The 23,511-nt window shown below is 45.0% G+C and overlaps 1 protein-coding gene across 1 annotated transcript; it reads right to left on the reverse strand.

Annotated features, from left to right (window-relative positions):
* Window positions 1-185: 185 nt before the first annotated feature.
* Window positions 186-17,678, reverse strand: LOC142440138 (uncharacterized). The gene is made up of 10 exons (XM_075542696.1): window positions 17,545-17,678; window positions 16,938-17,109; window positions 16,265-16,342; window positions 15,882-15,964; window positions 14,049-14,135; window positions 5,255-5,388; window positions 3,843-4,060; window positions 1,431-1,604; window positions 426-575; window positions 186-347 (listed from the first exon to the last, which is right to left on the reverse strand). The coding sequence occupies exons 1-10, from the start codon at window positions 17,676-17,678 to the stop codon at window positions 186-188; spliced, it is 1,392 nt and encodes a 463-aa protein (XP_075398811.1).
* Between the last annotated feature and the right edge of the window lie 5,833 nt (window positions 17,679-23,511).

The raw sequence follows: 23,511 nt of genomic DNA on the forward strand, positions 1-23,511 counted from the left end.
GGAGATGGCCAGCACAGTGACACCTGGCAGCGGTGGTATTAAGGACCCATATTGTGGGTTCCCTTGGTTGTGCCCCACCTGCCTTTCCTGGGACCCTCAAGAACAAGGAGAGTGGAAGCTGCCAATGAAGGACTGGTGCTCACCAGGTTCTCCCCCAAGGCAGGGTCCCAGCATAACTACACCGCCTAGTCTGCACCCTGATGCAGCTGCTGGGTGCAGACTTGGAGCTCCTGATTCTGTGAGGCTAGGTTGATGGCATCTTGCAGGGCGCCTGCCAGCAGACTGCGGTAGCGATGCTCTGTAGCCATGGCTTGCTCTTCCCACTGCCGACGCCAGGCCCGGAACACCTTCAACCGGATTCAGAGATGACTGTCACCAAGCCAGCCTTGAAACTGCCTCAAGGCCTGTCCCCTGCCCCCACTGACCTGTAGCACATGGCCTGTCTGAGCTCGTGTGGCCTGCACATTCAGGTCATAGAGAGCTACCAGGTCGTGTTCTGCAGCATCCCGCTCTGCCTGAAGGCCTTCCAGCTGCAGTCTCCGCACTCTGCACTCCTGGCACCATCTCTGCCGCTCCTTGGAAACCTTCAGGGATAAGTCATGGCCTTGGCTGAGTGCTGCCTGTGTGCCGGCACTGCTTAATGTTTCATGGACCAAATTCCAAAAGTCCAACTGCCATTGGGTCAATTCTGACTCATAACAATGCTGTAGGAAAGAGTAGAACTGGCCCTGTGGGGCTGGGACTATAAACCTGAATATAAAGCCTCATCTCCCATGGAGTTACTGGTGCTTTCAAACTGCTGACATTTCAGCCAGCTGGGCTACAAACCCCAAGGCCAAAAGTTCTAAACCACCAGTAATTCCATGGGAGACAGATGAGGCGTTCTGTTCCTGTAGAGAATTAGTCTCGGAAACCCACCGAGGCAGTTCTTTACCTTATAAGTCACTTGACTAAATACTGGACTCATGGCAGTGCATTTGGTCAGTAGCAGACCTGTAACGGGTATGTTGGCACCATGATGTGACTGCTGTCAGCCCACCTCATTCAAACTCCTCCAGGACCCCCCACGCCGACTCAGTTCGCTGGAACTCCCCTGTCCAGCCCACCCCAGCTGGAAGGAAGCAGTATTACAGTGCTGGGTCCTGACCCAAAGGCCCCAAATGCAAATAAAAGATCTCTCTAGTGGTTTCTCATACAGGTTTTCTGTCTCTTGGCACCTACAAAGAGAGGCGCTCCCCCTCGGGGTTGAGCCCAAACAGCTTAGCTACCACCACCTCCAATGAACCCCAGCCTGTCTCAGGTCCTTTCTTGTTCCCACCACCCCTCACTGTCCGTCATCACAGCACTTGGCACTGTGACCTCCATGAGACCAGGAGGGCCCGGAGAGGTGTGCACTCGTCTGTGAGGACTGACCCTGGATCCATCCTTACCTGACCCCTCCTCACCTTTCCAGCCACTGGGCCTTTGACCTGGTCACTTGCCACTTCTTCCTCCTCCGGTTCCAAGTGCTCCAGCTCTTCTCTGATCTGAATTTGGTGCTGTTGTCGTAACCTTTGTCTCCGGGCTTGGGCCAGGAAGAACTGCAGGGCCACATCTGGGGCCTGCTGGGCTCAGTGGGGTCAGTGTGGGCTCAGCCAAAATTCCAGGCATGCACACGGTATTGAGACACAGAGTCTGACATTCCCAACACTACTACATTACCTGGGCTACTCCCTGAGCCATGTTCAGGAGCGAGCCTCAGCAGAGGCTCAGGAGTCAGTGGGGAAAGGAGGTGACACTGGCTCTACCAACAAGTGCCATAGAGGTCTTGAGGAAGGAGCCCAATCCAATTCAGTAGGAAAATAGCCCCTCCCCACACCCCTCCCTTGAGGATCCAGAAGACCTTCGGGTCTTTCATTTTCTGGAAGCTCCACATTATCGCCCCGCTGTCAGGGGAAGGTAAGCAGGAGGCAGAGCAGCTGGGCTATGCAGCATCCCCTAGTTCTAATGGCTGCCAATTGCTCCTGGGTAGATGGCATGATACCTGTTCTTCAGAGTTCCCAGGCGGGTGCTCTTGGTGGAATCCAGACCTTAGACTTGCTGTTCTTCCTGCCATTAGAGGACATTCATTAGCCGGGCAGACATGGAGAAGACCCAAAGCTCCACTCCAAGCCCTAGACCCACCTGGGGACTCCTGCTGGGGGCTTGGGCTGCAGCCCACTGCTGAATCCATCACCTGCTGAGAAGACATGGGAGCACACATTCTTTATCCTCTTTCCCAAGGCAGTGCATGTTAAACACAGGCCTTTACATTCAATTCAAGAATCCAGCTACTTCTCTTAGCTCTGACCTTAGGCAGGTAAGTAGCCATGTGAGCCTCTATCTCGGCATATGTCAAGTGCGCCTGACCAAAGTCTCAACCTCAGAACACTGCAGAGAGCAGGAGGTGAAAGAAAGCACTGAGCAGCATCAGGCCGTACCTAATAAATAGGAGTTAAATGCCTAATTTCCTGACTCAGAGCTGGTTAGAAAAAAAAAATGTTTTATTTACAAAGGAGAAGGGCCCAGAAGTGAGCATTGGAAGTGGTATTCCAGACACCTGGGTCAAATCATTGAAGACAGCGCCCCCTTGTGCTCATGAGAAGGCGAGCCACACAAGGGGATAAGATGGCATTGCTGCTGCCTCGGACTATCCCTGTGCTACTGGGCCACTCGCATGCTTTTCTGAGCTCCAGTTTGCTCACCTGAAAAGTGGGAGCAATGGTTTCTTTCCTGCTTAAAACACTTGGGGCTTCTCCTTGACCTTTAAGACCAAGTCCAAACATCTCAACAGGTTTACAGAATCCTGTGTGGCCTGGCTTCTATGTCCAGGCTCCTTCCCTCTTGATTCTTCCTCAAATTCTACTCTCCATCAAATTGAGCTGCTCACAGTTCCCTGAAAGATCAAGCATTTGCCTTCCCCTGGGCCTTCACCTGTCTTTTTCTCTGCCTGCAATGTTCTTCACTCATCTTTGCCGGCCACCTCTTTCAGGAATCAGTTCCGCTACAAAGTCTACCTATCTCTCTTGCTAAGGCTAAGGTAGATAGATACCCATAGAACCCAGTGTAAATAAGCCCTTTAGAGAGCTGGTTAAAAATTTTTTTAAATTGTTTTCCTCCACCAGATTATAAACTCTGCAAACTGTGCTCTCTCCTCTGGAATCTAAAACTCATTGCCTGTAGATGGTCAATAAACCTTTAGGGATGACTTCTCCCATAAAGAGTGCTCAGGAATTCTCAGGGGCAGTTTTACCCTGTCATATAGGGTCGCTATGTGTCAGCATCAGCTCTGGCAGTGAAGACATTGGTAAATCAATAAATTATTAAAGACCCCATCTTAAACCCATTTCTGTTGAGTCAATTCTCAACACCCATTTAAACCCATTTCTGAACCCCATCTTAAACCCTTTTCTGTTGAGTTAATTCTCACCACCACCGCCCCACCACTCTGTATGACAAAATATAACTGCCCCACAAGGTTTCCAAGGCTATAATCTTTATGGAAGCAGGTTGACACCTCGTTCTCCCATGGAGTGACTGGTAGATTCAAGCCCCTGACTTTTTGGTTACCAGGTGCTGAGCCAATGCACAACAGGACTCCAGCCATGCCTCTCCTAGTATGCTATAGGTAGAGGCAGACAGACACCCACACTTACTGGTTAGGTGAGCAGACATACCTGTGCTTCTGGGAGCCCCACTGCCTCTGCTTTAGCGCCTCTGAACAGCCTGTGTCCTGCATGCTGGCTGCAGGCTTTTACCGCCTGTGAAGAGAGGGTTCCAGGCAAGCTCTAGTCATTATGCACCCAGGTGCCTCCAGGCCTTACCTTTCTCACCTGCAGTTCCCGAAGTGCCCGGCCTAGCTGACTGAGCTTATAATCTGTCAGGGTGCTTCCAAGAAGGTCTGAACGCAGTGTCCGCAGGCCAGCCCGGCGAGCCCGAGCCTCCTCCTCTGGGTCCCATCGGGTGGGCCTCACCACTTTCACCTCCCTCCTCCTTTGGGAAGCCCCCAACAAAGCAGCCTGGAGCAAACTCAGGGGACTGCCTGAGAAAGAAAACTCAGAATGAATCATTCCCTTCCTCTGGCATCAAAAACTTACTGTAATACTTTTCATTTTTATTATTAATGCTATTCATAAAGAGTTATTAACACTTATGCTTTATGACACTTCCCCATTGCCATCAGAGTCACTTCTGACTTGTATCGATCCTCTAGGACAAAGGAGAACTGCGCCATGGGGTTGCTGAGACGGCGTATCTTCATGGGAGGAAACAGCCTCCCCTCTTTCTCCTACAGCTAATGGGCATGCCTGATAGAGGCAGATGATGGTGGTTTTGAACTGCTAACCTTGTGGTTAGCAATCCAACACTTAACCCAGTGTGCCACCAACTAAAACTTCTTAGAAGCTGCCTCTTTTTAGCCACTCCAGACTATAATTAGATAGCGACTGTTTTATACCACCTCTCCTACCTGTTCCAGACAAAGCTGCTGATGCTCAGAAAGGCCGAGTAACTTCCTGGCAAGTGACTACTTGGTTGTTCTCCACCCACTTGTCCCCGAGGGTACAGACGTCCTTATTTATCTTCCTCATTCTACAGGGCTGAGCACCAGGAGTGTTCTGGGAAAGTGTTGGTCTCATAACTGTGTGTTTGTTGACTTTGGAGTCAGTTTCTGGGCCTGACTTCTCCTCTTTGTCTTACTTGTTTATTATGGAAAATTTCCAGGATGGACATAGCATGGGAAGTCCACTTGCCTATCACCGAGCTTTAACAGCTATCAACCCCTCCCTGACTGTGCTTGTTTGATGGATGCCCCAACTTGACTTCCACCGTATTCTCTTGAGGCAAATCTCAGACATCATGACATCTCACAGAGGTCCTATTTTCCATGGTGGAATCGGCGGGTAAGTCTTTGCCCCTCTCTGACCCTTTCCTTGCCTGTAAATTAGGCCTGCCCCCTTTTACCATCTGTAAATTAGATCTGCCTCGTGGGACTGTGGATCAGTCCATGGAGAGCTGCTTGGTTGGCTGGTGAAGGCCTCAAATAGTGAGGGGCTGCTCTTAACTATTGGTCTTGCCTCTTCAGAGCTCAAGCCCTGTCCTCCCACAGTACCTAACTCTTGCCCTGTCCTCCCACAGTACCCAACTCTTGGACTCAAGCTGATTGGGTGGACGCTGAGGCAGGCCTATGACCACATCCCAAAGCTTCCAAAGAACCCCAAATCCTCCCTTGGGGCACCTTTGGGGTCCAGGCGAAGCAGTAGGCAACTGTAGTTGTTTCCTCCCAGGAGCCAAGAGATAATCCAGGGCAGAGAGCCCTCTACTTTCTCACCAACAGCCACACCAGCCAGCACCTGCAGCAGGGGGCAATCTCTGCCAGAGGGAGGAAGGAAGAGAGATGGGAGAAGTGAGTTGGCCAGAATCACGCGCACATGAAAGAGCTTCTCATTTCCAGTATTTTTTGTGCACCATGGAGCAGATTTACAAACTTGTGTACATTTTATGTAGCTCACAACTCGCCTGCCAGTTTGTCATCCTGTCATGGTTTATATGTTGCTGTGATACTGGAAGCTTTGCCACTGATACTTCAAATACCATCAGGGTCACTCACAGTGGACAGGTGTCAGCAGAACTTCTAGACTAAGATTGACTACAAAGAAGGAAGAGGCAGTCTATTTCTAAAAATATATATTGTTGGAAGGAAATATTCTGAAATTGATTGTGGGGATGATTATACAGATCTTAATAATATGATTGAATTCAATAGTATGATTTGTGAATTATATGCCAATAAAATTGTTGAAAAATAAAATAAGCAGTTTGGTGGCATTCCATGATGCTCATTTCCCAACAAAATCACCGAAGACAAATGGGTGCATAAGCAAATGTGACAAAGAAAGCTGGTGGTGCTCAGCTATCAAAAGATATAGCGTCTGGGGTCTTAAAGGCTTGAAGATAAATAAGCACCCATCTATCTCAGAAGCAACAAAGTCCACATGGAAGAAGCACACCAGCCTTTGTGATCATGAGGTGTCAATGGGATCAGGTATCAGGGATCAAAGAACAAAAAACTCATTGTCAATGAGGGGGAGTGTGGAGTGGGGACCCAAAGCCCATTTGTAGGCAATTGGACATGCCCTTACAGAACGGTTGCGGGGAGGAAACAAGCCAGTCAGAGTGCAGTGTAGCAATGATGAAACATACAACTTTCCTCTAGTTATTAAATGCTTCCTGCCCCCCACTATCATGATCCCAATTCTACCTTACAAATCCGGCTACACCAGAGTAGGTACACTGGTACAGATAGGAACTGGAAACACAGGGAATCAAGGACAGATGAACTATTCAGGACCAGTAGTGAGAGTGGCAATACCAGGAGGATGGAGGAAGGGTAGGGTAGAAAGGGGAAACCAATTACAAGGATCTACATATAACCTCCTCCCTGGGTGATGAACAACAGAAAAGTGGGTGAAGGGAGATATCGGACAGTATAAGACATGACAAAATAATAATTTATAAATTATGAAGGGTTCGTGAGGAGGTGTGGGGAGGGAAGGGAAAATGAGCTGATACCAAGGGCTCAAGTAGAAAGCAAATGTTTTGAGAACGATGATGGCAACAAATGTACAAGTGTGCTTGACACAATGGATGGATGGATGGCTTGTGATAAGAGCCGTACAAGCCCCCAATAAAATGATTTTTTAAAAAAAATAAGCAGTTTGGGAGGAAGAAAAGGTATTGTTGTACGAGGCTGCCAAATCAGTTGCAACTCATAGTGACCCTATATGCAACACAAAGAAGCACAGCCTGGCCCTGCAACTCCCTCGCAGCTGTTACAGTTGAGCCCAATGTCGCAGCCACATGTCATCAAAGGCCTTTCTCTTTTTTACTGACTCTCTACCAAACATCATGTCCCTTTCCAGGGCCTAGTCTGTAATGTAACATGCCCAAAGTGTCAAAAAAAATTAGCACTGAAACATTATTGGACTATTGACTAGTGTTTGATGTAGCGCTAAAAGATGAGCCCCACAAGTGGAAAACACTAGAAACACAACTGGGAACGAGCTGTGTGGCACTTAAATAATCTGGCAACGTCAGCAAAGGGGCGGAGTCTCCAGCCTGTCAATCAGGTCATAGCCAATGAGGCCTCTCTGTGGGCACGCCCTTCTCCTGAGGATTCTGGGAACCCGTGTCTTCCTCCCACTCTCCCTGTGAGACATTCCTGTTGATAAGGCACATGGAGCTATGCTGATAGAGCCAGAGCTCTGGAACTACAGGATCCATGTGGAGACCAATGCCAGTGCTGAGATGCTTGCACCGACCGCCACTGGATCCAGAAGACTTTCCACCCACTGGCCTGTGATCTTCCTGCATTTGGCATCATTGCATGTGTTGCATGAGTCTGAAGAGGAATTTATCATCCATATGGGCTAATATCGTATTTATAGACTTGATCTAGACCAGCGGTTCTCAACCCGTGGGTCGCGACTCTTTGGGGGGGGGGTGTCAAATGACCCTTTCACAGGGGCCACCCAATTCATAACAGTAGCAAAATTACAGTTATGAAGTAGCAACAAAAATAATTTTATGGTTGGAGGGTCACCGCCACATGAGGAACTGTATTAAAGGATCACGGCATTAGGAAGGTTGAGAACCACTGATCTAGACTGGGCTGGGATGTTTTCTTAATATACAATTACTCTTTATATAAAGTTCTTTCTTATGCACATATGAGTGTCTATGACTTTGTTTCTCTAGTCAACCCAGACCAACACAAACTGCCTCATTAAAACAGAGTCACTCTTAATGACATGGATAGAGCAAAGCTTTCAGAACCTCTATTTGCTGGTGCAGCACTATAAAAAAATGAGAAGAACCGCTGCAAACATCCATTAATTATCAATATGTGGAATGTATGAAATATGCATCTAGAAATAAATGGAAATCAATAAGTGGGACTGGGAGGGTCCACTTTGAATCAGATGATCTACTTTGTCAAAAATGACAAATTGAAAAGGGCTGGCTTCAAATGCACTGTCACAAACATGTCAAGATAAAACCTTGATAGAGCTCTATCCTATATCCACCACTGTCAGTGATAGCATCCTGTCATCACACATACAAGTTAATAAGACTCTGATTCAAGTTATGCACCAACCAATAAAGCCAGAGATGGAAAATTAATCATTTTACCAACATCTGCGGTCTGAAATTATTCAAACAATTTGCATCAATAATTATTGCTGATTGGCATGTGAAAGGTGGAAAGATACTCCTGGCTCAATGGAACACACAGGAGTCAACTTAGCTGCATCAGTGGAAATTAGCTACATCACTATCATCACTCAGAACAAGACCAGGGGCAACTGTGAAACAGACCACCAATTACTTAAATGCAAGTTCAAGGTGAAGTTGAAGAATATTTTTGTTTGTTTTTTAATTAAAAGATCTTTTTATTGGGGACTCTTGCAGCTCTTATGACAATCCATACATCAATTGTATCGAGCATATTTGTACATATGATGTCATCATTATTTTCTAGACATTTACTTTTGATTGAGGCCAGAAGTTGAAGAATATTTAAACAAGTCCATAAGAGTAAAAAATTAAACTTTGAGTATATTCCACCTGAATTCAGAATTGTGGGATGACATCATATCCATGAAGAAATCAAAAGTCATTAAAAAGTCAGGAAAGAAAGAAAAGACCAAAATGGGTGTCAGAAGACACTATAAAACTTGCTCTTGAACATAGAGTAGCCAGCTAACAAAAGAAAAGAACAAAAATTGAACAGAATATTTCAAAGAGTAGCTAGAGAAGACAGGGTATGATAATGAAATATGCGTACTCAGAGTTAGACAATCAAAAGGGAAGAATGTGATCCGCATTTCTCAAGCTACATAAACAGAAAAAAAACTTTAAGTCCTAAGTTGAAATATTGAAAGAGTCTACAGGCTGGTGGCGTAGTGGTAGTCATAGCAACCCTATAGGATGGAGAACCACTATCTTGTGGGTTTCTGAGGCTGTAAGTCTTTAAGGGAGCAGAAGGTCTCATCGTTCACCCATGGAGCGGTTCGTGGGTTCCAACTGCTGACCTTGAGGTTAACAACCCAATACATAACCTCTTAGCCACAATACCTAACCCCTTAGTGTTAGCAAAAAACAGGACTCCAGGAATTGATGAATTACCAACTGAACTATCTTAACAAACTGATGCAGAAGAAAGAACAAATCTGTGTTGGCAGAAATACAGTTAGAATGTTCCTTAGAAATGAGGATAGTGAGACTTTGTCTGAATTCCGTTGGACACGTTATCAGTCAGTCCCTGGAGAGGGGCATCATGCTTGGCAAAGGAGAGGGTCAGCAAAAGAGAAAGACCCTCTATGAAATGGGTTGATACAGTGGCTGCAACAATGGACTCAGACTTAACCATTGTGAGGATGGCCCAGGATCAGGTAATGTTTCATTCTGTTGTTTATAAGGTCACTGTGATTTGAAACTGAATCGAAAGCACCTAACCACCATACAGCTATTGTATCATCACTGTTATTTTTTAAATTATATTTGTATCACCTAGGTGCTCCTAGAGGTAATATATTCTGAAGACTAAAAAAATTTTAGTTGTGCATCTACCAAGGAACTTGTATCCAGAATACATGAGTATAAGAACTGTTAAAACCCACTAAGAAAAAGACAGCCCAATTAAAAATGAGCAAAGAATATTAGTAGACATTTCTCTAAATAAGACTTAAAAATGGTTACTAGCAAATTATAATGTTTTTAACATCCCTGGTTATTAGGAAAACAGAAATAAAAAACGTAAATACATATCACTTCACCACCCCACCACCCCCGGGAAAGCTATAAGAAAAAGATGGGCAGTAGCAAGTATTAGCAAGAATGTAGAATAAGTATACACTGCTGTTGGGGATGTAAAATGGTGCCGCCCTGGCAGGAAACAGCCTGGCAGTAACTCAAAAAGCTAAATCTAAAATTGCCACCTGACTCCTGGCGTTGAAGTGGATTCTGATTCATAATGACCCCATAGATCAGAGTAGACCAAACCCATAGACTGTCTTAGGCTTACTGCCAAAAGTCACAACTTTTTCCACAGAGCAATCGAATGGGTTTAACTACTTCAGGTTAGCAGCTGAATATCAGACCGCCGGCGTTGCCAGAGCTCCTGTGTTGAAAATGTTCTAACATGGACAGTGGTGATAGTTCCACATGCTAGCAACCATTGAATTGTATGCTTTAGAGGACAGAACTTTATGGAATGTAAAGCATAGCTCCGTAAAATTAAAGCTTTGATCTTAAGAATCTACACAAATGTCAAAAAGAATTTGGAATATTTTGGAATTTAGGATCTTTTAAAAGTCATTTTATTGGGGGCTCGTACAGCTCTTATCACAATCCATCCATCCATCCATTGTGTCAAGCACTTTTGTACATTTGTTTCCCTCATCATTCTCAAAACATCTCCTCTCTACTTGAGCCCATGGGATCAGCTCCTCATTTTCCCCCTCCCTCCCCACTCCCCCCTCCTTGATAACTTATAAATTATTATTATTTTGTCATGTTTTACACCCTTGATAATTTATAAATTATTATTATTTTGTCATGTCTTACACCATCTGACGTCTCCCTTCACCCACTTATCCACTGTCCGTCCCCCAGGGAGGAGGTTATATGTAGATCCTTATAATCTGTTCCCCCTTTCTACTCCACCCTCTCTCCACCTCCAAGGAATTTAGGATTTTTAACAATGCTGGTTTTTTCTAACTTTTCCCCCCCAGGGATTTCTGAATTTGGAAATATTTACATGATTTTTTTTAAGTTTAAAATTAGTTGGAAGTGGTTGTTTTCCATCATGACTTCATTTTTCATAACTTTCAAGTACTGTGTAAAGAATATGAAATGGAGCATAGAGCGATAATTGTTTGGGGATTTTGCAATCTTGGCTTTTCCCAAGTTTTTAATCTGATAAACCAGAAGAAACATAAACCCTCTGCCATTGTGTCGACTCAGAATCACAGTGCCCCTACTGAATGGACTAGAACTGCCCCACAGGGTTGCCAAGGCTCGTTTTTACTAAAACAAACCACCCCACATTTCTCCTGCCAGGAAGCTAGAGCGTTCAAACCACCATCCTTTCCATTAGTAGCTATGTGCTTTAATCCCTGCACCACCAGGGATCCTTAAAGATCTGCATATGGCTGAAAATGCATTTAACGTGTAAAAATTTTAGAAACATAATTGGAGTCTGGTTAAATGATATTCTGGACACTGGCTGGAGCGGCATCAGAAGGGAGTATTTCTGAGCCAAAAGCTTTGGGTGCACCACCTACCCTTCCACGTCTATCACTAGTTGAATAGGACATTTACCCTTTGTGTCTGGCTTCATCTGGAGGCTCAGCCTCCCAGCATCCCTCCCAGGCATTTTGCAATATGGGGAAATTCAGACATGTACGCAAGTACCCCTTGACAAAGAGCCGTTCATTTACAAAGTTTTTTTTTAAGTATTAATAAAAGACAAGCACAGGGAAAATTTGTTTAAAGGAAAATCAGCTACCTTTTCAGTTGTCTACTTAAAATGTTCATTTGGTTACTCCTAGTCCATTTGATGGGAAGCTTCCTTGTTGGCAGGTTTACCTGTTGTGAGGACTTATGTATTCTATTTAATTTCACTACTTGAAATAAATATGTAAATTCCAATGTTAAAATTCTATCCTGGAAAAGGTATAAATATAGAGACAGATGATTGGTTGCTGGAGTTTTAGGGCAGAAGTGGAAAGAACAAATAGGTGGTTCGCAGCACATTTTTAACCCTCAAATCACACTCAGGAGTAGAAAGTTTCACCTTCCTTTCTCTGAGTGACTAGGAGTTTTGAATGACTGACCTTTTGGTAAGCAGTTTGACACATAGACTACTCAATTTGCTACCCACACTACCAATGACAGTTTTAGGTCTGAAACTGTTCTGTATGACACAGTCATGGGGACACATCATTTTATGTGGTTCTAAAAGTGGATAGAGCTGTACATTCTGGGAGTAACCAGCCCCCCACAACTAATGGTGGGTTCAATAGGCACAATCACACAGTTAGGATACACAAAGATTATGGCAAAGTCATAGAAAATAGGAGAGATCAGAGAGCTCAGACATACTTCGTAGTAGCATGCTCACCTCAGCTCCTCTTGGTGGTGCATGTGGAGGTGGGGGACGAGAGGGCAGGAGAGAGCTCCCGTGAGGTGTTATTTCTAACCAAAACATATATCTTTGGGGGCATGCAAGCCCCTGATTACAGATAACGACCTATGTCATGGGAAGGTGCTGGATGTGCCTTTATATATGATAACCATACAGTTGCGCCTATGGACCCCTCACATAGGCAATATGAGCAATAGGAGGGGGATGATGTAGGGGTGTAACGTAAAGGGAGGGAACAGGGGTACATATGTGGCAATATGGGCAGGCCCTAGACTCAATATAGTAGCCTAACCTTAGTCATCCTTGAGTGGTCCCAGGCTTGCCTTCAGGCTCTCCTTCAAGGGAACAATATCAGAAGGGAGTGGGCCCTACTTAGGGTGAGTCAGACTATACAGTCTGCTTGCTCTAGATGGCTGATACCCTTAAGGAGAAGAACCTCTGACCTACTTTCAGTGACCTCCTAGTGTACAGTCATTTACCATGTGTAGCAAGCAGCAACTTGGGTTTGGCATATATTTTGGGGAGACAACTTGGGAGAAATCTTTCTGTGCCCCACAGTACAAGTCAAAGTGATTACTAATATAACCATCATCTTTAGTTTATAATAATGTATCAATATTATTTCATCAATTGTAACATACATATCACATGAATGCAAGATGATAATCGGAATAACTGTTCAGGAGGGAGGAGGTGTGTGGGAACTTAAGACTTATTGCACAATTTTTATGCAAACCTACAGGAGCTCTAAAAAAGGTGCCTATTAACAATTTTAAAGCAGAGGGGTGGGGTGATAAAAAGCATTAAAAAAATCTTTGAAGACACTACGTGCAAAACTTCTGTGATAGGTAGGTTTATTGTGCCAACCTGGTCAATGAACATATGTGGGATTTATTGAAAGTCAGAGAGAAAAATGGCTCGGCAAGCCTCGCCTTTCTGTCTCTTGCTCTTGGCTGCCTTGGCTGGTTCTCTGCCTCAACCTGCGAGCTACACTACTTGTGGGACCCCCCAACTCATAGACTGTTGCTGTAGTTTAAGGTTCCTTCAAGACCTGCTTCACCGCACTACTGGTGTATACATCGCTTGAGCTTGGGACTGGTGGACCTGTCTTCTGGCTGACTGTTGGTGACCTGCCTTGTTGTTTGCTGCCTGTGCCTGGATTGTCACAGGCTATTGCTCTACAGAGGACTCAGCTGTCTGCTTCCTTGACTTGTGCCAGGCGGCCCTCATGACTTGAAGGACTGTCAGTGTATTGGCTGTCTCATGAAAGTGAGTTGCAGTGAGCCATTTGTACTGCTCTATAGACTAATTAGCTGTTTATTTCTTATGTTTGTATCTATGTATCTATCTATCAATGTCTATCTGTATCTATAGCTAATCATAAGTGTCCTGGTCTTGTTTCTCTAGAGAACCTTGTCTAACACAATTTCCCCTTGGTGTACTTAACACATATAAAGTTTTAAAAAAAGAAGTGTTTTTATCTCATAGTTCCACTCATTCTCCCCTACTGGGCTTTGACCCCCCTCATTGGGGGTTCCTTTACTGTCAGAGTCAAGGAAGGCAGACTCATGCAGCCTTGGACTGTCCAGATGTCAACCTCCAACTGCTGTCAAAATGTGCCGCCACCCTTACCGCACTCCGGGGAGCTGTAGGATCCTCAAGGCCCCTCTCAACATACTCTGAGCTCCGGGCCCCCCAGGGGTGTCAGGCTCTGGGCAGGACATGGTGAGAGTGAGCAAAGAGCAGGTCCTGTGGAAGATAGAATGGGCTCAAGCCAGGTGCCTAAGAGGGGAGTGGGTGACAGATGTCCTCCTGTCCTCACCTGCCCTCACCCTTTGTGACCTGCAGGTACAGCTCGGAGGCAGCTCTTGGGTCAGATACTTCCACTTCAGTGGCATCTTCCACTACCCTGGAGGAAAGAGAGGCTGAACTCAGCTCCTAACTACCAGAGCTCAGCGAGGTCCTCAGTCTGTAACAATCATCCCAAAGAATCCATGCTTAAGGTCTCCTTAAGGCCTCTCTCTCTCTCTCTCTCTCTCTCTCTCTCTCTCTCTCTCTCTCTCTCTCTCTCTTTTTTTCAGAGAAAAGGTTGCACAGAAAGCGTAAGATTATTGCAGGGGAATACTTGGGAAAGAAGTCCAAAGGGCCCTTAGCTAGTCTAAAAGGTCTCATCTTATTTTTATCCTCTTGTCTACTCAGGAAAGGAAAGAGGGTAGTTGAGTTTGCCCTCCCTGATTTTCACAGAGGAAATGAAGGTCTGCTCCCAGAGATGCCCAAGAGCACGCGGTGTGATAACTGAACTGAGCAGAGGTCAGTGGAGATGTGGGAAACTGACACTGAAGGAAATACGACCACAACTGCAGTCCCTAACTTATACCAGAGGGCATCTGGAAAGCTAGGATTCCATGGCAGGAAAGCCCCCACTCTGGTAAGCTAGTCCAAGTACATTATCCTGCTTTAAATATCACTTCCACAGATTCTCCCCTAACAGCTGTGCTGCCTTGAAGTGAGCACATGGTTGATTCTGTCTCCCTGTAGAAGTAGACATTCTTGTCTCCTCCTGCTGCGGCACCCATCCCCACTCATGCCTATTACAAATGCAGGTAATAGGTTTCCTCACCTGTGAGCTCAGGGACTTTACTGTGGTTACCTCCCATCTTGTGATCCACATAACTACTGAAGAGGCATGTTTTATACAAGGCTACCTATAAAAGTCCCAAACAGTAAAGATGCTCTCTTCTCCCACCTCCACGGGGACCACCAAGAGGGACGGAGGTGAGCAGGCTACCACAAAATGTGTCTGACTCCTTTATTTTATCTTCTCTCCTACCTCTCCTACTGAGATAGTTAACGTTTATTGTGCTGTTGGCCAATGAACACATGTGGGATTAATTGAAGGGCGGAGAGATAAATGGCTCAGCGAGCCTCACCTTTCTTGTCTCTTGCTTTTTGATTATTGGATCATTGTGCGGCTGCCTTGCTTGTTCTGTCCCTCAATTTGCAAGCTACACTACCTGTGGGACACCTAACCCATGGACTGTGTTGCTGTAATTTGAGGTTCTTCAAGACCTGCTTCTCCACACTATTGGAATATACATATTTTGAGCTGGGGACTGTCGGACCCTGTCATCTAGCTGACTGTTGGTGACCTGCCTTGCTGTTTGCTGCCTGTGGCCGGATAGCCTGAATTGCTCTACAGAGGACCACCTGGCGGCCCTCAAGACTTGGACTGCCAGTGTCTCACAGTTGTCTCATGGGAGTGAGTTTCACTGAGCCATTTGTACTGCTTTGTAGATCAATTGTTTATTTCTTATGTTATCTATCTATATAAATATATGTGTAAACTTATTAGCATTCTGGTTTTGTTTCTCTAGAGAACCCTGTCTAACATACCTCTCTTCTATGACTTTACTATAATCTTTATATATGATAACCATACAGTTGCGCCTATGGACCCCCCATGGTTGTTGGAGACTGGTTTACACCAACATGGAGGTAGTAAGAGGAGTGAGAGGGATGGGGATGTGGGGAAGAAGGTGGAAGGGGGCCCTGGGAACAGGCCCTGCAACAAGACCCCAGGCTCAGAGCCTCCCTCCCCTGGGGTGACTGTGGACAGAAACCTCCAGCACAGGCCCTGGTGGCTCTGGATACTCACAAGCCCAGGGCAGGCACATCCAGCACCGACAAGTTCTCAGTTCCTGGAGAGAGGAGATCCCGAGCCCTCCCACTGGAGCAGAGCTGGGGTAACACAAGCACACCAGCATTATACACCCAGTCTTCTCTGGGCCTCCAGCTCACATGGCCCCTGCCCCCACCCAGGGGTCTCTGGGGGCCAGAAAGGGTACCACGGAATCCCGCCACTTCACAGTCAAGGGAAAGCAGGCCCCAAAGAGGCAAGTCCTTACAAATAAGCTACAGAGTGGACCTAGACTCTTCTGGCTCCCCATGAGCCTCTGGTTCTTTCTGCAAAGTCATCCTGCTTGCCACACACACCCCCCCCGCCCCCGCTGTGTCCTCCCCTCCCCCCAGGGTTCTCACCTGCACCAGGCTCAGAGTGCTGAGCACTCTGTCAGAGCCCCTGCAGGACAGCCCTTCCTCAAGAAGAACCTGCAGCAGCTAAAGTAGAGGAAGACATTCAGCGAGGAGAAAGGATGGACTCTTCCACATTTTCCTGAAAGCCAAGTCCATGCTATGCCTTGGGCTGGGCACTGAAGACGGAAACGGTGCCCAGGGCAGAAATGACTCCACGAGTCCGGTCCATAGAGAGCCAGACCAGTGAGCAGATAGTATCAGTGAGACCTGCTGTCTTAGCCCCACAGGGATGTGGGTAGCTGTTTTGATTTGGATACATTTTCATGAAGTTTCAAAGGAAAAGCTTCAAATTCATTGGATATATTAGTATGAACAAGAACTCAGGAAAAAAACACAACTAAAAATAAAATAGAATAAATAATAAGAGAAAATTAGATCTCTGTGGATAGTTTATCTTTATACCCCACCCTCCCTGGCTCTCACTCCATTGGCCCCAGCCTCCCTATGCCCTAAGCTGCCAACGCTGACATCTATTGGCCCTGACAAACAGTTTGCGAGGACCACAGGACACCATAGGGGCCCAAGAAGGGGCATCTAGTCCAGGTGGGCAGGGGAGGAAGGTCCTGAAGTTCTCCTGGAGGTGACAACATGAGTGGAGGCTGGTTGCTCCAGGACCCACCTGTGGCACCAGTCGAGGGCTTTCCCCGTCGCAGCCTCGGAGCAGCAGCGCCACACTGTGCCCCTGGCTCACAGAGCCCAGTGTGCCCTGGACCCGTGCCAGCAGCTCCTGCTCTGCCTCCTGCAGGGAGACCCGGGCCTCTGGAACCCCATCCCATGCTGCACTTGGCAAGCTGTCAGGACACCGGGACCCAGAAGATGGAGGGGCCCCACCGCCCTCCAGTCCCCTACCTGAGCCGCGTTGGGGCCCAGCACTCTGTCAAAGGTGAGGCGTTGTCCCTGTGTGAAGGTATGGGGTCAGCAGTGCCTGCCCATCATTCTCTGTACTCACCCACAACCCGTCGTTACCTGCGTCTCCAGCGTGCCTGACTGAGGCAGATGAAGACTTGTGGGTCCCTCCAGAAGAAGTGGGAGGTGACCGTTCTCTGCAGGGTCTGAAGCAGGTGGATTTTATATCACCTCTTGTGAAGGAACCTGGGACTCCGAAGTTCTGTTCTCAGCGTTTGCCTCAGTTTCCCATCTAAGGTGGCTGAGCCTTCCCCTTTCGCAGCAGACATTCCCAGGATGCAATACCTAGAGTGGGAATGTGTGGGAGGTGGGCTTCTCACCTGATTCCCACCCTCGCTGCACTTCCACCACCACGGTCAACATGGCCTGTGAGCAGAGAGACGGTGAGTGTTAAGAGAGCGGTGCTGTCTTGGCCCTCACCAGGCCCCGTGCCCACAGGCTCTCTACACTCCATGGCTACCAGGATCTCAGATTCTCCTCAATAATTCACATCCCTAATCAGAAGTCTCTGGGAGGGGCCTCTGGAAAATAGCTTATCAAGGGAGAGGTCTGTCCCGATTTCTCTAAAAGAGAGCTTTGCATTGAATTCTTCTTCGTTTTTAATTTTTTAAAAATTAGACATCTGTAATAGCGGAAAGAATCTCTAAGTACTCAGTTTCAGCAATGATCAAGTTACAGCCAGGCTTCTATTTCCCCTCCACACCCCAAATGGATTATTTTGAAGCAAATACCAGAAACTATTTCAGCATGTGTCTCTAAAATGTTCATTTTATAGTAGCAGCTAGCTATATTGAAATACAATTCCTGCAGCATAAAACTCACCCATTTAAACTGTCTGATTAAATGTTTTTTATCACAGATATGTGCAGTGATGACTACAATTTTAGAATACTTTCATCATTTCATAAAGGCCCTACCCAGTAGCTATCGCCGCAGATATTTCTCTATCTCTAAGTAATTTCTAATCTACTCTGTCTCCACTGACTAGGTTATCCTGTGCATGCTCTGTAAATGGAACCCTGCACTATATTGCCTTTGGAGAGTCTGGCTTCTTTCACTTGGCATACTACTTTCAGGGTCTAGCCATGTTGTAGCACATATCAATACTTTATTCCTTTGTCATCATTGAGATAAAACAAAATGTGTATGAATTGCTGAATGGAAAACGTCTCTGTAAACCTCCCAGTGCACAATAAAAACTTAAGGAAAGATATAAAGAAAACCTTATGGGGGTTAAAAACACACCATTCCTTAATGTGGCTGAATAATAGTGCATGATAGTTATACAACATTTTGTTTCTCCATTTACCTTTTGTTTACCCCTCTGATTATAGTGAATAGTGCTGCTGTGGTCACTTGGGTACCCTTAGGGAGCTTCAAAAGGTTCATGGGGAAATTCCGTTAACCTTCCACTCCATTTTCCCACAAACTTTTGAAGCCCCTGGTATCTGTTCGCAAAACTGTTTTAAATTCTCTTAGACATATATTAAGGAGTGGGACTGCTGAATTGTATGGTCGTTTCATGTTTAACATTTTGAGAAACCACGAAACTCTGCCAGTTCACACCCCCACGAGTGATGCAGGAGGATTCCAGTGTCCACTTCCTCACCAGCACTTCTTCTACCCGAGGATCGCAAGTAGAGTCATCCCACTGGCTCATTGTGGCTTCATTTCCGATGACGAATACCACCACCCTTCCATCAATTTGTCATAGCGTGGTGGCTTTTGTATTGCAATGATGCTGGAAGCTACGCCACCAGAATTTCCAGAAGAGAAACACATAGTACACAGGTTGTTGCTATTTTTTGTATCAAGTTTTGAAATCCGGAAGTGTGAGCCCTACTTTGTTCTTCTTTTTCAAGATTTCTCTGTCTGTTCTGGATCCCTTGTTAATCCATCTGAAGCTTAGAGCCAGCTTCTCCATTTCTAAAAAGGATTGTAAAAAGGACTACATTGAATGTGTAGATCAATTTGGGGAGAATTGCCATCTTACCAATTGTAAAAATGACAAGGAGACACCATCTGACCTTCTCTCACACGCCTCCACCCTCCAACATTCTTCCACCATTCTGACACCAGTCTTCTCTCCCACTGCACTCTGCACAGCTCTGTGTGTTCAAGCAGCCATTGCGATGACCACACAGAACTCATCGACAGTACTCACAAAGACAAAGGGGACAGCTAACAATCCAGGGTCAAAAGTCCTAAGGACACAATTCTCCCAATCACGAGAACCTTTTCTCAACTTTGTCAGCAGGCACATCTCCTGATCTCTGGCTTCTCAGCCACATGGTCCCTTGGCCTCTTCCCTGATGAGGCAATATTACAGGGCTCTTTAAGCACTGCCAATAAATGCACAAAAGGCATGCCATTCTGCCATACTCCTCAGCCTAACGCTAGTGCCAGCTCTAGCTCCATGCACCAGCAAATCTAGCTCACCAACTAAGTGACTGAAAACACCCATAGGCCCTCAGCTTTCCCCTCGGTGGGCCAGGGAGTGCACCGCTCTGGGGCTCTGGCTGTGCTTCTGCTGCTGTAGCTCCTTCTCTCCTGTAACAGGTGTCAAAGTCTTCTGTCTCTGAATTAAGGAAGTTCGGTGTGTACAGACCTTGGGATCCAAAGGGCACGCTCCTCTCTTGGCTCTTCTTTGTTGAAGGTCGTGAGGGTCCTTCATTCCTGCTTCTGCGATGACTCTTTTATACAAAGCAGAATGGCAAAATCGTCCAATCCTCACTACGGAGTTTCAGGTTTTCACAATCAAAATTAACTCTGTTAACCACTACTCAAAACTGAATCATATAATCCTACCAGCCTATTCCTCCACCGTCTCTGACCCAGACCCATCATCAGGTGAAGAGTAAATACACCCAATAAGCATTGTCCCACTCAGTTGTCTGGCTGGACTTAAACCAAGACCACGTCTGGAAGAGCCAGAACAAGTACCTCACTGAATCACGCCAATATTAATGTGCATGGATGTAGAATGTTAATCAATTTATTTATAGCTGCTTTAAATAATGTTTTGTAGTTTTCAGAATATGTTTGTGTGTCTTTGTATTTTATTATTTGGGATGCTGTTGTAAATGGTAATTATTTTTTCACTTTTAGATTGTTAATTGCAAGTGTATAGAAATATAGTTTATTTTATTTATAATCTTGTATGCCACATATTGTTTAACTTATGTATTAGTTCAAATGTTTTTTATTGCACTCCTTAGGATTGTCTGAGTACCAGATGATGTCACTTTGGGTGAGTCTGCTGGTATTTGAAATATCAGTGAAATAGCTTCCAGCATCACACCAACACACAAGCCACGATGTGCAACAAAACTGACAGACAACTCACAGAACTAGTTGACATGCGATCATTTCAAGAAGTAGCATATGATAAAGAACCAATGATGCTGAAGGAAGAAGTCCAAGTTGCACTGAAAACACTAACCCAAAACAAGGCTCCAGGAATTGATGGAATACAAAATGAAATGTTTCAATAAGCTCATGAAGTACTGAAGGCACTCACTCATCTATGCCAGGATATTTGAAGACAGCTACTTTGCCAACTGACTGCAAAAGTTCCCTATTTGGACCCGCTCCAAAAAAAAAAAAAGGTGACCCAACAGAATACGCAAATTATAGAACTATATGACTGATATCACAAGCAAGTAAAATGTTGCTGAAGCTCATCCAGCAATGACATTGCCAGGAAATTGCTGGAGGTTCAGGCTGGATTCAGTAGAGGTTGTGGAACAAAGGTTATCATTGCTGATGTCAGATGGATCTTGGATCAAAGCAGAGAATCCCAGAAAGACATTGACTTGTATTTTATTGACTATGTAAAGGTATTCAACTGTGTGGATCATAGCAAACTATGAATAACCTTAAGAAGGTGGAGAATTTAGAACACTTCATTATTCTCATGTGGAACTTGTACATGGATCAACAGGAAGTTGTGCAAAAAGAGTAAGGGAATACTGCTTGGTTTAAAATCAGGAAAGGTGAGCATCAGGGTTGTATGGAGCCTCTCACCATACTTTTAGTGCTACGTTGAACGGAAGTGGTAAGATAGTCTTCCTTATTTTGTTGCAAATCTTAGGGGAAATGCTTACACCTCTTTCTATCAAATAAGATCTTAGCTGTGATTTTGTTTTCCTTTTTGCAGTTGACTTTATCATGTTAAGGAAGTTCTTAGTTTTTAAAATATTTTATGATAAGAGGATATTTTCTTTTTTTCTTAAAAAAATCATTTTATTGGGGGCTTGTACAATTCTTTTTTAAAAAAACATTTTATTAGGGGCTCATACAACTCTTATCACAATCCATACATATACAAACATCAATTGTATAAAGCACATCTGTACATTCTTTGCCCTCATCATTTTCTTTTTGTTTGTTTGTTTTCTTTTCATTTTTTACATTTTATTAGGGGCTCATACAACTCTTATCACAGTCCATACATATACATACGTCAGTTGTATAAAGTACATCCACACATTCCCTGCCCCAATCATTCTCAAAGCATTTGGTCTCCACTTAAGCCCTTTGCATCAGGTCCTCTTTTTTTCCCCTCCCTCCCCACTCCCCCATTTCTTTTCTTTTTTTTAATGGTGACTCCAATGTCTATTTGATTGGCAACTTAAAATGCAAAACCCTTTATTTGTGAACCTAACATCTGAGAGTGAGAGAGCCTGGGTTGATAATTTACTTTTTTCAAACATTTTTCTATATCTATTGATATGATCACATGGTTTTGTTCTTTATTTGGTTGATATGGTATATTACATTATTTGATTATTAATGTTAAGCAAACATAGCATTTTGAGGAAAAATTTAAATTAATCATAGTATAGAACTCTTTTTATATATTGGTAGAATTGGTTTTCTAGTATTTTATTGAGAATTTTTGCAACTATATTCCAAAGGCATATTGATCTATAGATTTCTTGTAATATCCATTTCACTTTCTTAGAATATAATCATATAATGTTATATCTACCATATACAATATTATACCTAAAAGTAACTAACATTTTAACAATAGTCTCAAAGACTCAAGACAATGTTCAAATTTTTTCTATTTCATTTGACTCCAAATGGCTCATAAGGAACATTCCATGATCAGGGAATTGAGAAGGCTCTGTTATCTGGAAAGACCATTCCACATAAAGGACTTTATAGTTGGTAACATAGAGGGTCAGAGAAGAAGAGGAAAGGCCTCATTGGTTGAACTTGACACGGTGGTTGCCACAATGAGCAGACACACTAACACTTGCGAGAATGGTGCGGGATAGGGCAATGTTTTGTTCTGTGAGTCACTGTGAGTCAGAATCAACTTGACAGTACATAACAACAACAACCAAAACAACTAATTAATAGAATTTGTGTTGGAGGGGGGAAATTGCAGATGCAGAAAGCCCAAAACTGTTGGGTAAAAAACAACAACAACTATGAGTGGAAAGATTTGGGGGCAAATAATGCTGACGTCTGTTTAGCTCCAGATGCAGAATCAGCACAAGAGCAGAAGCCTCAGAGAGACAGATTTTAGTTCAGAAAAGGAAGTCTTCTAACCGCAGCTTCCTATCCTTGCAGTCCAACATCCATCACACTGGATGTCCAACCTCAGAGTCCTCGGTGGGGCGGAACCCTATTTGTCTCAATCATTTCCCTTCTTACTCTCTTCCCTCCTTGTCCAGTGCACATTCTTCAGCTGTGTCTTGCTCAGCACAATTTGCTTAACTTGGGGGTCTTCTCTGGGTCTTCCCTGCTTCCCCACTCTCAACATAAGAAAAATAAATATTGTCCTCAGGCAGGGAGTGTATCAGAGGAAAAAGTATCATGTACTTTGACATGAGAACCATGCTGTGTATCTTAGGGTCTCCACCTCAGCTGGGCAGTTCTTTATCCTTGTGGTTGGTGCTGTTAGGAGCCACAGAGCTGGCCCTGACCCATGGTGACTTTATGCAGAGACTGAAACAGAAGGAAGCACTGCCTGGCTCTGCGCCACTCTCACACCTGTTCCCGTGCTTGAGGCCATTGTTGCAGACTGTGTCAGTCCATCTCGCTGAGGGTCTCCTTCCCGTCCACTGCCGTGTTTCTCTTTAGCAGTCCACGGGACTTTCAATATCTTCCCCAGCCCCACAATTCCAATGCATCAATTCTTCTATGTCTTCGTTATTCACTGTCCAACTTTCACATGCAGATGATGCCACGGAGGATCCCATGGCTTGATTCAGGCGCACCTTAGTCCTCAAAGTAGGACTTGCTTTTCAATACCCTAAAGAGATCTTGTA

The sequence above is a fragment of the Tenrec ecaudatus genome, chromosome 2 (assembly GCF_050624435.1).
Source record: "Tenrec ecaudatus isolate mTenEca1 chromosome 2, mTenEca1.hap1, whole genome shotgun sequence".
Classification (NCBI taxonomy): domain Eukaryota; kingdom Metazoa; phylum Chordata; class Mammalia; order Afrosoricida; family Tenrecidae; genus Tenrec; species Tenrec ecaudatus.

Bases quoted from the DNA above. Each gene is read 5' to 3' on its own strand.
- LOC142440138 (XM_075542696.1), bottom strand. From the start codon at position 17,678: ATGGAGTGTAGAGAGCCTGTGGGCACGGGGCCTGGTGAGGGCCAAGAC. The intron at 16,343-16,937 runs GTGGGTCCTGGA...CCTCTACTTTAG, and splicing joins GCCCTCGACTGGTGCCACAG to CTGCTGCAGGTTCTTCTTGA. The intron at 4,061-5,254 runs GTGCCCCAAGGG...TTTCTTTCTCAG, and splicing joins GCTTCGCCTGGACCCCAAAG to GCAGTCCCCTGAGTTTGCTC.